The 12,871-nt window shown below is 39.2% G+C and overlaps 2 protein-coding genes across 2 annotated transcripts; one reads left to right on the top strand and one right to left on the bottom strand.

Annotated features, from left to right (window-relative positions):
- Nucleotides 1–171: 171 nt before the first annotated feature.
- LOC306874207 (complement C1q tumor necrosis factor-related protein 4-like) lies at nt 172–7,569 on the top strand. The gene is made up of 2 exons (XM_079424075.1): nt 172–297; nt 4,820–7,569. Exon 2 carries the CDS (start codon nt 4,825–4,827, stop codon nt 5,968–5,970), a length of 1,146 nt encoding a protein of 381 aa, XP_079280201.1. The 5' UTR covers nt 172–297; nt 4,820–4,824; the 3' UTR covers nt 5,971–7,569.
- A 2,728-nt stretch (nt 7,570–10,297) lies between these two features.
- LOC306867585 (NADH dehydrogenase [ubiquinone] iron-sulfur protein 3, mitochondrial-like) lies at nt 10,298–12,631 on the bottom strand. The gene is made up of 7 exons (XM_079413335.1): nt 12,545–12,631; nt 12,109–12,165; nt 11,933–12,030; nt 11,670–11,819; nt 11,323–11,448; nt 10,910–11,029; nt 10,298–10,562 (listed from the first exon to the last, which is right to left on the bottom strand). Exons 1-7 carry the CDS (start codon nt 12,597–12,599, stop codon nt 10,401–10,403), a joined length of 768 nt encoding a protein of 255 aa, XP_079269461.1. The 5' UTR covers nt 12,600–12,631; the 3' UTR covers nt 10,298–10,400.
- Nucleotides 12,632–12,871: the final 240 nt, after the last annotated feature.

Below are 12,871 nucleotides of genomic sequence, written 5' to 3'. Positions count from 1 at the left end.
GTCTGCTCCAGAGCCCCCCAATCAGCTTGCAGCACCCCGATTGCTCTTAAATCCTCCAATGACTGTGTTGGAGTGTGTGTGTGTGTGTGTGCGTGTGTGTGTGAGAGAGAGTGTGCGCGCATGAATGTGTGGGTGTGTGCTGCACCAGACATCAGCAGCAGGTTGAGAGCCGACACAGAGAGGAAGCAAGAGAGAGAAGAAAAGAATAAGGGGGGAGAAAGAAAAAGAGAAAGAGACTCCTTCATTCAGTCCTCTGAGAGAACTTCAAGACAGCCTCCTGCAGCTCTGACAGCACAGGTAAGGACATCAGCATGAGGATGTGGTTTCTCTTTATCCCTCTCTATCTTGTGATGCAGTGGCGATCTCACCCCTCTGCTTTGTATTCGTCTTTTATCTGATCGGCGTAAACACTCCGTCAGAGGTGCAAACTTGTATGATCGGTCTTGTACCTCTCTGTGCAGCAGTTGTCACTGCCATTTTATGACCATGATGAGGGGAATTTATCTACTTTTGTGATGATGCTCTCCGGTTAAATGATGCTCTCTGATGCTGATGTTGCTATTGTTGAGCATAGCAGAGAGCAGAGCTGCAACAGTAAACCTTTGGCTGAACGCTTTGAAAACAGCACACGTGGGGCTGGGCTGATACTGACAAAGCCAGGTCATCCGCTCTCCACGCTCATATCTACATCACCTCGGGACAGCGTGAGCGGGGACAGAGACATAGAGGGGCTCTTTGTTGCTGACAGTGATCTGATACGGATCTGCACTGCCAGGGAGATTTCCCCGAAGACACTAAAAACCCATTCAGCTTGCGCATATGTGTGTGTGTGGAATCAGAAACTGCCTGCTGTCCGGTCAAAGTGAATATTACACAAATAAACTCATTAAATTTGTATGAAATGACTATCTGGCTTCCCGATAAATGTCGGTTTCCCTATTTATAGATCTTAGCATGTAGGTTAAGATAGAGGAAGGGGTTTGCACGTTTCCATGGCAAAATTCAAACACTAAAGCACATGCGCTTCTATTCACATCATAAGTCAAAGACGTTTTGTTGTGCAAGGATCACTGTAAATGAACACTAATTAGCTTTGATTCATATCCACAGCATGTTTAATTGGATGTGTGGAGAGTGAATGCATACAGTCTATTGTAAGGACACACAACACTGATTTTATTATACAATTCCTGACGCATACTAAAAAACAGCATGCATATTTATAAGATAATTTCAGATTAGTATCTTAAATGTATCTTATTTATTTGAAGACATGTTATTAAGGACAATTAAAGATTTGTTTGTGGCATTGAGATGGAAATTCATATTGATAGTTAGAGAGGTATAATTATGTTTATTTTCATGATAGGCTGTGCATGTCATATCTTGCTGTAGTCTAAGAAGAGGTGTTGTGTTTTATTGGCAGCATATGCTGGGTCATTACCCATGTCACAGATGACAGATTACACACACACATATAGGGCAGGAGGCGAGTCGTGCTGTTACCCAGCTTTATTCAATTTGACTGCTGCAGATTACACAGTGAAATATTGAAGCATGAAAAATATTCAAATTGATACTAGTTCAATTTACAACCACTTAGTAGACTAATGGAATGCTGTAACTGCGGAGAATGACTGAGTCTGTCTGTCGCTGGGAGTTTCGGGAGACGCCAGCTGTCGGGTTCAAGCCCTCATTACGCTCACAGAGTTGTGACTGTCATCGTCCCAATATTTAAATGGCTCCCTACTTGTCTTTTATCTTCTTCCTGTTCTACTTCTGTCATTGTCACATAAAACGTATCCCTTTCGTTCTCCTTCTTATCTCCAGCACCTATATCCTACCCTACTGTAACAACTGCTGTATTTTGTCTTTTTGTGTGTTTGAAATTTAGACTGTGCTGCCAGAATAGAGTGTGTGTGTGGCTTTGGCTGAATGGTTCAGTGAAAGTGGCAGTATCAGAGTGTGGTACCAAAGGGAAAGAGAGAGAGAAAGAGAGAGGAGATAACTGGGCCCTGGAGCACATGCTCACAGGCGCTGCACTCTTCAGTGTATGCCGATACTCCACAGACCCTCATTTCACAAGCAAACTGAGGCCAAGTGTGTCCACTCCTCTTTACCTGCATTCACATTTTGCTTTAAATCACGTTAGTGCTCCTGATGATGGATGTTATTGTTATTATCCTGTGATAAAAGCTATTGTATCCACAGGCTGGAGTATCAATAATGTATCGCCTCTCTCAGCAAAAGCTTTGTGAATGCGACAGGCCACCTATCAGTCCATTGGTGACTCTGTGTACAGGTATATTTACAAATTAGTGCTATAGCGCAATCTGTGTGATGCACACTTAGTTACTTCATGTGTTTTATGTATCTTAAAGTTTACATGAAGTAAAAGTTCTGTCCGTCTATTGTGACGTATATCTGAGTGAAACACCTCCTTGAATGAGAAATAATGTAGGGTGGGACATGATTTTGTCTTATTTGGAATTGATTGGATTGTTGGATTATTTTCATTCGCTAATTGCTGCGATTTCATGTGAGTGCTAGGTTGATGGAGGGGAGGGATTATTACCCAGTTTTTACACTGGTTCACGTCATCAGAGACTAGAAAAGATGTCTTTGTGAGGGTGAGGGAAAATTAATATCTTGGTTTAAAGATAACAAGGCCATATGAATTAAAATGTAATAATTAATAATAATGTGCACAGCTAAATTGTTGATAATAAACATGGTCACTTAGCTGTCTGATCATGAATAGACCAAGTATTGAGATACATACAAAATGCAGTTCAGACAACTGTGAATCTTGTTGTTCAGTTCACGTATGTAAAGTTCACTCCTCACAAACGTTTGATGTCAGAATTGACAAGGCCTTTTTACACCAACACAAACGTTCAGTTTAAATGAAATTATAGCCAGCCTGTAGCCAGCTTTAAGAAGTGACCATGTTTCAAAGAAGCCAAATTAAATTATACAAATAGTAATGTACTGAAGCAAACATGGGAAATCTACCAATGCAATAAAATTTATATTAGACACTTTTAAACTCAGCTGTTGCATATAGACATTTTATGTTTTTGCTTCACTGAGCTGAAGGGTTTACTCTGTATGTTCTCAGAGGACGTTACAGTTCAGCATTCGGTGAGGAAAAAGGTGTAGCTGAAAACACAAGAAAGGCATTGACAAATATTGATGTCTCCCTCCCCACTGTTCAGATTGTCAGGACATGAAAGTATTGCTCAGCTAAAAATAGAGATCAAACGACAGGAGGAAAACATTATTTTGTTATTGTTACTTATCCCGCCAGCACATTTTAATATCCTGTAAACACTCAGTCAAACATTAAATGTTAAACAAGTATGCAATCAGTAGTAAATGCTCCCAGGATATTTTCATGAATCATTTACATGATACTAAGCCATTTAGTTGAAAGGTGCGGATCAAAATCATATAAAATCAAATATTTCTTAAAACACACTTCTTATGGACTAGATAATTGTTTTTAGGTCAGTTTCAGATAATAATATTTTTGGAAAATCCTAACATAACCACCTACACATGCTAATTTACAAATTTTACATGCATATTCCTAAACCGTTCAAATACCAAACAGAAAGCGGGCACTCTATTTTTAGCGTGGCTTAGCTTAGTGTTTCATCCATGAAACAGAAGTCCAACTTCTCTGGCATCTCAAGAGATCTCATTAAGAGCAAAAACCTTTTTGCATTTTATTCTCTTTTCATTTTTATTCATATTTCAATGTGGCAGAGGGATGATGAGCTCCATCCATCATTAAATCAAATGGAAGCTGCTGATTTAAGGTTTAATATCTCAATTCATGCAGGAGGCACCGTCAACAGTATAATCTGTATTTTGTGGATGTTAAAGTCTATTTAAGAAGAAGGAAATGTGGAAACATACAGTAGCACTATAGATTGCGTGGGATGTTTTTTTCCAGTGGTGTAGGCGACGGTATAGTAAAACAGGGAAAGAGGCAGTGTTGTTCCATTATGGATCTCTGAATTTGTTAAACTGGTTTTAGATAAATATTATGAAGGATATTTAACTGCATTGAATAAAAACGATAGTTACCAGGTCTCTTGCAATATCCTAAATACATTGCTCTCCCCACAGGCATATATGCTCCTATGGGGCGTAGATCAGCTGATGGAGGGCTGGTGATATCTGCGTCACAATAAGAGTTGCCTAAGCTCATTTGCAGTCTATGTGCAAATCTATAACAATGAATATCCACCCCTTTTAATATGAATCATTTGACGAATCACAACAAATGGGGTCACTTCACAGCAGCTCTCTTGATTAAAATAAAAATGCATTTTAATACCCATGTTTTTGTAATCTTTTTGTATTGTTCGCCATGATACACTACAAAATGGGGTGAAAATTTGCAGTGCGGTTTGGGGATGGGACCCCTCCAAAAGCTGTGTAGAACTGATCTGAAATTTCAGTCTCAGTGTTCTGTCATCTCTAGTGTTCTGCTGTGATGTGCTGATCCAGTGTGTGTCCTATTACCGCTTATCTCAGGGGAATAGAGAGAGGGTCTGATAATACAGCTCTCATCCTGCTGTATCTACTAAAGGCACTGATCTGTTCTGTTTTGATGCCACGTCCCACTGGCACTTGTATGCATAATGATTGCTCTTTTTTTGGACCTGATGTTTTGGTAACGAGCAGCAGCTATCATTTACAAGCTTAACTGATTTAAATGAGAGTGTTAAACAGTTTTTGTTTATGTTAACGGCTTCGTTGACGATAATTAACAGAGCTGTTTTATTGTTCTTTATTCCCTCTGTAGATAAAATGCTGCCTGGTACCAGGCCCCTGCTGCTGTGTGTGCTGTGTCATGTGACCGCCGCATGGGCATTTGCCCGCATGTCTGATGCCGTGGAGCTGCGGTCTGCGTTCTCTGTGGCGCGTACCAGCAGCATGGAGGGAGGGCCCAAGATGGTTGTCACCTTCGACAAGGTGTATGTCAACATCGGTGGCGATTTCGATCCGAAGGCTGGCTTATTCCGCTGCAGGATTCCAGGCGCGTACTATTTCTCCTTCACGGTGGGGAAGTTCCCGCGGCGAGACCTGTCGGTCATGCTAATGAAGAACCGCAATGAGGTTCAGGCAATTGTCTACGACGAGAATGCCGGAGAAGAGCGGAAGGTGCAGAGCCAGAGCGCCATGCTGCAGCTTGATTTTGGAGACACCGTCTGGCTTCGTCTTCACGGAGACCCTCGCTACGCTATCTACAGCAACACGGGTCATTACACCACCTTCAACGGTTACCTGATCTACCCCGATGTGTATGGCTACCAAGAGCCCGCACACAAAGATCATGACAGTAACCATCAACCCCCAAAAACCAGCGATCACTCACTAACTGAGCATGAAAATACAATAACCAAAGACACTAGTGTGAGTTTGAAAGAAGAGAGACGGGATGAAGAGATAAAAGAGGAGGACGGAAGAGATGGAGAGGAGGAAGACAACGACCAGCGGTCAGCATTCTCAGTGGGCCGCACTCAGAGTATTGTGGGAGTAGATCAAGGATACCCTGAGCACCAGCCCATCGTCTTTGACACAGAATTTGTAAACATAGGCAACGACTTCAACTTGAGCTCTGGTATATTCAAATGCAGAGTAGCAGGAGCCTATTACTTCTCCTTCAATGCTGGCAAGCTGCCCCATAAGACCCTGTCAGTGAAGCTGATGAAGAACCATTTTGAGGTGCAGACCATGATCTACGATGACAGCGACACTGAGAAGGCCCTGCAGAGCCAGAGTCTGATATTGTCACTGCAGGCTGGAGATACTGTCTGGCTCTACAGCCACCAGAGGGATGGATTTGGTGCTTACAGTAATCACGCCAAGTATATCACTTTCACTGGCTTCCTGGTGTATCCCGAGATCCACCCAAGCCTTCCTCAGCAGCAGAAACCAGATAAGACACTGTAGGCCAGCCAAGGAGCCAGTCAGTCTGGGTCTTTAGGAAGGTACTTGTTTGGAGCAGTGCTTGTGTGGAAAAAAAAAAAGTGAGTTCCCTTCACGCAATCTTCTACACTCTAGAGACTCTGTGTCACTCATCACTCTTGTGGTTTGCTTCTTCAAATTCCATATTAGAAATCTCTTCAGCTCTTGTTTTTACCCTGTTTTATCTAGTTTTAGGAAGAAATGACTAAGTCAAGCAAGCAGCACCTATAACGATTTGGTTAAACTCAGCATCCCTAAAGTCGGCATGAAACGGAAATTGCGTTTATCTTTTCTTCCCTATCGTGACAACTTCTCGAATGGGAAAAAAAATGTAGGGTAGCACTTGATTTTGTCCATCGGGAATTAATTGGATCGTTGTTGTTTGCTAATTGAGAGATCTCACGTGAGTGACAGATTCCTGGATTATTGCCCAGCCAGAACATATGGAGGGATGTTATTGGGAGGGGACATTAATATTTTTTATTAATAATTACGACAGCACATACCATTTTTTAAGCATTATGTGCATGGATAATTCATTTATAATAAATACGTCAACATTCCATAAAAAATAAGAATTGTTCATTTTGATTTCATGGTGACTTTAAGTCCTTGGATGCTGAGTTAATAATAATATAATGATAAAATACAAACAGATCACTTTTAAATATAAATAGAAGTCTATAAAATATACAGCTTGATTGAACGATTTGAAATTCTTAGCACTAAAGCACCTATTTCTGAAGAGGCAGTTCATTAGACTCAAAACTGTGTTTCAATACAATTATTAAATCATGCATGTTTCAAATAAGAAATGTTGTTGTCTTTGAAGCTTTTGCACGAAATATTTGCACGAGAGTACTGTCTTCTGCTTTTCCATCTATTATTTCCAGTGTTAAATCTGTTTATGGCACACAAAAAAAAAAAAAAAAAAAAAAAAAGGAAATCATGTATTCATGTAGTCAAATTCATGTAGTCAGTCAATAATCAGTTTGGTTTTGGAACAGCACTACACATTTAAACTGAGGACCGCTTCTGTAAATTTACTATGTTTGGCCAGAAACTTGCCAAATGTAGCGCAGGCTGACAGCTTCTAAAGAAACAATGATTTCATTCACTGCCAAATACATCTCCTGTACACCAACTGATGCTAATTATTTTGAGAAAATAGTTCAAGAAATATTAATGTTTATATTTTGGAAACAAAATCTATCAAAGATATCGATCAGTTTATATGATTAATCTGGTTTATGCTGTTGTGTGTATACGGCCATAAAGATTTTAGTTGATGAAGCATTATGTAATATGAAGTGCACAATTCCAAAATGTAAATACTTCTGTGTTTTTTATCCATTTCTATATAAGTAAACGTTTGCATTTCTAATTCTGTGCCTGGTCTTATGTACTTTTCTGTATGGGTTTAATCCGATAAATAAACTTTGTGAACGAGTGCTGGATAAGCTTTTCAATGTTTGTGCAGTATGAGCTACTTTAAGTACCGTAAAAGTGGTTTCAGTGTACGCTGGATTCTTATTGTGGAAGAAGCCAGTACTCAGAAGCAAGCCAAATAAAAACTGTGAATGTAAACTCTCTCATTTGTCTTGTATTTCTCATTAGTGTAAATACATCTACAGTGCTGTCACTCCTACCAATTATATTTTAACCTGTGGAAGGTTAAAATTCAAATATCTGAATCAAATAAATATTTAAAAATCCCTGCTGAAAACACATTTTATAATAATAATTTGCTACATTTATATAGCGCTTTTCTGGGTACTTAAAGCGCTTTACATGGAGGGGGGGGAATCTCCTCAACTACCACCAGTGTGCAGCATCCACCTGGATGATGCAACGGCAGCCATATTGCGCCAGAACGCCCACCACACACCATCTTATTGGTGGAGAGGAGACAGTGATGAACCCAATCAGTGTATGGGGATGATTAGGAGGCCATGATGATGGTCAGAGGCCAATGGGGGAATTTGGGATTTTTAATGACCACAGATAGTCAGGACCTCAGTTTAGCTTCTCATCCGAAGGACGATGCTTTTTACAGTCACCGTCACTCTACTGGGGTGTTAGGACCCACACAGACCACAGTGTGAGCACCCCCTGCTGGCCTCACTAACATATCTTTCAGCAGCATCCTAGTTTTCCTGGGAGGTCTCCCATCCAAGTAGTGACCAGGCTCAGCCCTGCTTAGCTTCAGTGGAGAACCAGTCTTGCTAAATTCCGAGTATGGGTCACCATACTTGGCTGAATGTCACTTCACTTCACTTCAAATCTTTCTCTGGAGGTTCAATCTGCTGCAGAGTTTAGCTCCAACCCTGAAAAAAACTCCCCTACCTGTGATTTTCTAATGATCTTGAAGACTCTGAGCATGCTCTGGTGTGTTTGATTAGGGTTAGATCTAAACTTTGCAGGAATGGTCCAGATTTGAGGATCCTTGGGCTACAGGGAGACATGGCTTTTAAATTTTACATTTTAACTACCTAAATCATTTTAAATAATTTTACCTAAATCACCTAACATTTTAACTGCCTAAATCAGTTTAAGCAATAATGTTAACATGGCACACCTTTACATTGTTTTTGAATTTACATAAGCTTGATTGCATCATGAATTTCACTGCCTTTATGAGGTCTTAGAACTAAAACAGCAGATCAGATTAGTATTCTGACATAAAGACTAAAGAGAGGCCTGGGGTATTTTAAAATTAATTTGTTTGATTCAAGTTGGAAAAATCCTGAAAGTAAAGCACTGTTTTTGGTGAAAACCATATACAGCAACACCCAGATAACACCTTTTGTATTATTGTTAATCATGGTGGTGGTGGCAGAACATTGGGGAACAGAAGGTTTGCATTCTAAAATTATGTCAGGGACCAGACTTCAATGTGAATTAAGAAAAAAAAAAAGTATGTTTTCTCTTTTAATTTAGAAAAATTGTTCAATTCAAATTTGACCAAATGTTAAATAAAAAACTAAAATAAAGAACTCAAGTGTACAAAGCTCCAAAAGATACACTCAGGAGCACACACATGTAAATGCTGCTAGCAAAGAAAGTTAAGGAGATGGGAAATAATTCTTTCATCCTAGAGAACTGAATGTTCTTGAATTAGAAATATTTATAAAGTGTTGAAATGGTCTTCTTGAAACATTGAACAAATGGCAGTGGATACTTCAGAACACTACACTATATTTAATGAAGACTGATGTTTTAAAGGTCATCAGTAGTAAATGATAAATAGTAAAAAGAAAATGTAAAATATTAAAGAAATAACACAAAAATGAGAAAACATATGCCAGAACCAACGACTGCAGAGCCCCAGTCATGAAGGGATGAGAGAACTCATCTGATATGCTGGATGATTCGCGTCTATCAAGAGCTAATTTATGTGCTCTTACTGAGTAGCTGACTTGCCACAAACTGTAATGAGATTGGCAAATGGAAAATCCACAGTTAATTATGGAGGAGAGATTCTTATACCTATAATTGTGCTGTGTGCAATGACATTCCTGAATAGCAATTAAATAATTTTTGGGTAAAACCCATAATTTTGTAGATAAAGATCTTTTTGGAAATAACCTGTCGATATGATTTATTATCTTTTGTAGCGGTAACTGGAAATATGTAAAAGCTTGAAGGCAATTGTAAATATGCACATTTACCTGCCAAATCACAAAAAAACTAATAACACAGATATCAAACAGAAGTGTATTCAACAGGACCTTGATACCTGAGAACTTTCGGTAACACTTTACAATAAGGTGTCATTTGTTAACATTAATGTATTAACTAACATGAACAAACAATGATCAGTACATTTATTACACCATTTATTAATCTTTGTTAACGTTAGTTAAAAATACAGTCGTTCATTGTTAGTTCACAGTGCATTAACTGATGTTAACAAACAACTTGAGTTTTTGATGCATTAGTAAATGCTGAAATTAACATTAAGATGAATAAATGCTGTAGAAGTATTGTTCATTCTTAGTTCATGTTAACTAATGTTGCTAACTAATGAACCTCATGGTAAAGTGTTGCTGAAGTTTCTATATAAATCAGTTGTATAGTTTCCTGACACGTCTCAATTTCAATTAAAAGTGTTACCATAAAAGAGATTTGTTTTGAATGTCATTTGCTACAATTTTTAACATAAAACTCTTAAAATTGATTCAAAGTTCTTGGGTGTCTCTACCTTGTTGTGTACTCAGGTACAACTATCAACAAGTATTTTAACTAGTATCAAGTGTTAGACATGTTTGCAAAAAATGTATAAATTATAAATGATATGCAGAAACAGGAGCACTTTTCATTGTTTTATTTAGATGTAGCACAGGTGCTTATTTACATAAATACGGTCTGAGAATTTATTTGAGGGCATGAGTACAACTCATGGGGGGGGGGTGTTACTTTGCTGGTTTATCCCCAGACTCCAGCTTGGGTGCTTCTTTAGGCTCACGGTATGCGGGGAACGCTTCCCATGGACTGTTCAAGTCAAACTTACGGAACTCCTGGGCGAGCTCAACAGGTTCAGCCACAACCCGCTTCACTTCATCATCATAACGTACCTGACAAAGGAGAAGAAAAATAATCATTAATGAATCCACACATAGTAACGTTTCAAATTTTATCAAAATATAACTGCGTAATTGCTCTGTACCTTTGAACAAACATTACTATTAAAAAAAAGGTTCAATATTTTTCCAATAATTTGGTGCTTAAGACATTTTTTATTCTTATCAACGCTGAAAATAGCTGTACTGTTTAATATTTTTGTGGAAGCCATGATACATTTTTTCAGAATTTTTTAAATGAAAAGAACACTCAAAACGACAGCAAAACAAAAGTGCAACAACAAAAACATTTCTGAGAGCCAGAGAGACGGCATTCAGTAAACAATATTCAGTGTATTTACCTCAACATATCCAGACAAAGGAAAGTCTTTTCTGAATGGATGACCTTCAAATCCATAATCTGTCAAGATGCGTCTCAGATCTGGATGGTTTGCGAAGAAAACTCCAAACATGTCCCAGATCTGTAATGAAATATCATTTCATAATGAAACAACACTACCTCTAAAATCTGATAAAACAGACAAAACATCTGCATGCAACTATGCCGCATGACCTCATGGACCACTGACTAGACATTCACAATGATCTGCAGTCTGCAGAGTGTCATAGTAGGAGGGAAGTAGCTCGGGGGCTCCACTGCATGAGCACTGCAGTTTGTGTCTAAGAATATTGCAGACTAAACGGACATCTATCTTTGTACACAAAGCTCAAAATTTGCTCATGAAACCTCAGCTGATAACAATAAGACACATACCTCTCTCTCATACCAGTTAGCTGCCTGGTGCACAGGCACAGAGGAGTCAAGAGGACTCAGCTCATCAGTGTAGGTCTTCACTCGGATACGAGAATTATAGCGCAGGGACAGCAGATTATACACAATCTGAAAAGGAAATATTGGATCATCAATCCTTTGCAGAACAGTTTGAGAACAGTTTGATTCTGCTAAATGCACGAGTATTTCCTATGCTAATAACTTCGCCCATCCAGACTAGCAAAGCATGCACTTTTTGCATGTTATTTTTACATGAATATTGTTGCAAAAAAAAAAAAAAAGACAATCAAGATGCAACCAATTTTATTTTTGGACATAAGTGCGCTCACCTCAAAGCGGTAATGCCTTGTAGGTACATCCACGGCTGTCAGATCAATCATGTTGTTGAACTGAGAGTTTGTGTGATCCTTCAAGAAGGTGAGAACAGGTAAAATCCCTTCAGGGTGGATCATTACCTCCAGTTCATTAAAGCAGGTCACCTAGAATTCAAACAAAGGAAGTAAATGAGAGAACCATTGTTGAGGAACTGCAGAGTGCATCTTATATAAGTCACTAACCGCATCTGAAAATGATGAATATGAGAATAACTGACCTGAACTTGTTGCACATATTTGGGGAGAATCTCTGCAATGTATTCTCCAAACTCTGAGAGCTGAGTGTGTGTGACTGGATCCTTGGGCCTCACAGTAGCTAATGCAAAACGACATTTAAATACGAAACAACAACAACACGGCCAGTTAACAACAAAAACAACCCAAATCTACTCACGTCTGGTTTCAGTTGTCGTTGTTCTTGTCTGGACAATAGCAGCGCTCTGTCTAGCAACTATGAGAAAGATTGAGAGAAATTAATGCACTGCATGTTCATAATATCAAGTCATTACAAATAGTAGCTTGTTTTAGTCAAAATTAAAGACATTTTGCAAAAAACAACAACAACCCGCAAAAATTCTTCTCATTGAAAGCGTAAGATGAATAAGAGAAGCTGTACTGGCATGATAAAGATTAAAACTGTAAATGACTGTAGTCGACACTGTCATTAGCGTTCAGTGTATCTGCTTATGCTGGAGCAAGAGGAAAGGTCAACAGCGAAGAAAAGCCTAAACATAGAAGAACGGGTTGTGAATCCTACACAGTGACAATAATAGTGATCACGTCAATAGTTCATCGCGATGAGGTCAGTGCTGCCCTTGCTTATTTCTTACCGTTTAGACTTCTTCCAAAGCCGCAGCGGACAAATCTAACCAAGGAGGCCGCCATCTTTACTCCCTCGCCGCGTCCTTCCTCGCGGGATCCGCGCTGACGCTGAACGACGCGAGTGCGTTTCTCAGTGCGATGCTGCCATCTTCAGGCGGCACAACCGAGACCTTTTCTCAGCCTGACTTATGAAATAATACATTTACATTTACGCTTAGCGGACGCTTTTATCCTAAGCGACTTACAATTCAAGTTACAGTTTCTACATTTTATCAGCTCTTGCTTTCCCTGGGAATCGAACCCATGATCTTGGCGTTTCTAGCGCCATGCTCTAC

The sequence above is a fragment of the Barbus barbus genome, assembly GCF_936440315.1.
Source record: "Barbus barbus genome assembly, chromosome: 1".
Taxonomy (NCBI): Eukaryota; Metazoa; Chordata; class Actinopteri; order Cypriniformes; family Cyprinidae; genus Barbus; species Barbus barbus.
The sequence above is the reverse complement of the archived record's forward strand: the minus strand, read 5'-3'. Positions and strand labels throughout refer to the sequence as shown.

Coding starts and splice junctions, on each gene's coding strand:
- LOC306874207 (XM_079424075.1), top strand. CDS start 4,825: ATGCTGCCTGGTACCAGGCCCCTGCTGCTGTGTGTGCTGTGTCATGTG.
- LOC306867585 (XM_079413335.1), bottom strand. CDS start 12,599: ATGGCGGCCTCCTTGGTTAGATTTGTCCGCTGCGGCTTTGGAAGAAGT. Junction 12,031..12,108: donor AACGACAACTGAAACCAGAC/GTGAGTAGATTT, acceptor GTTTTGCATTAG/CTACTGTGAGGCCCAAGGAT. Junction 10,563..10,909: donor CTTTGTCTGGATATGTTGAG/GTAAATACACTG, acceptor CTCCTTTGTCAG/GTACGTTATGATGATGAAGT.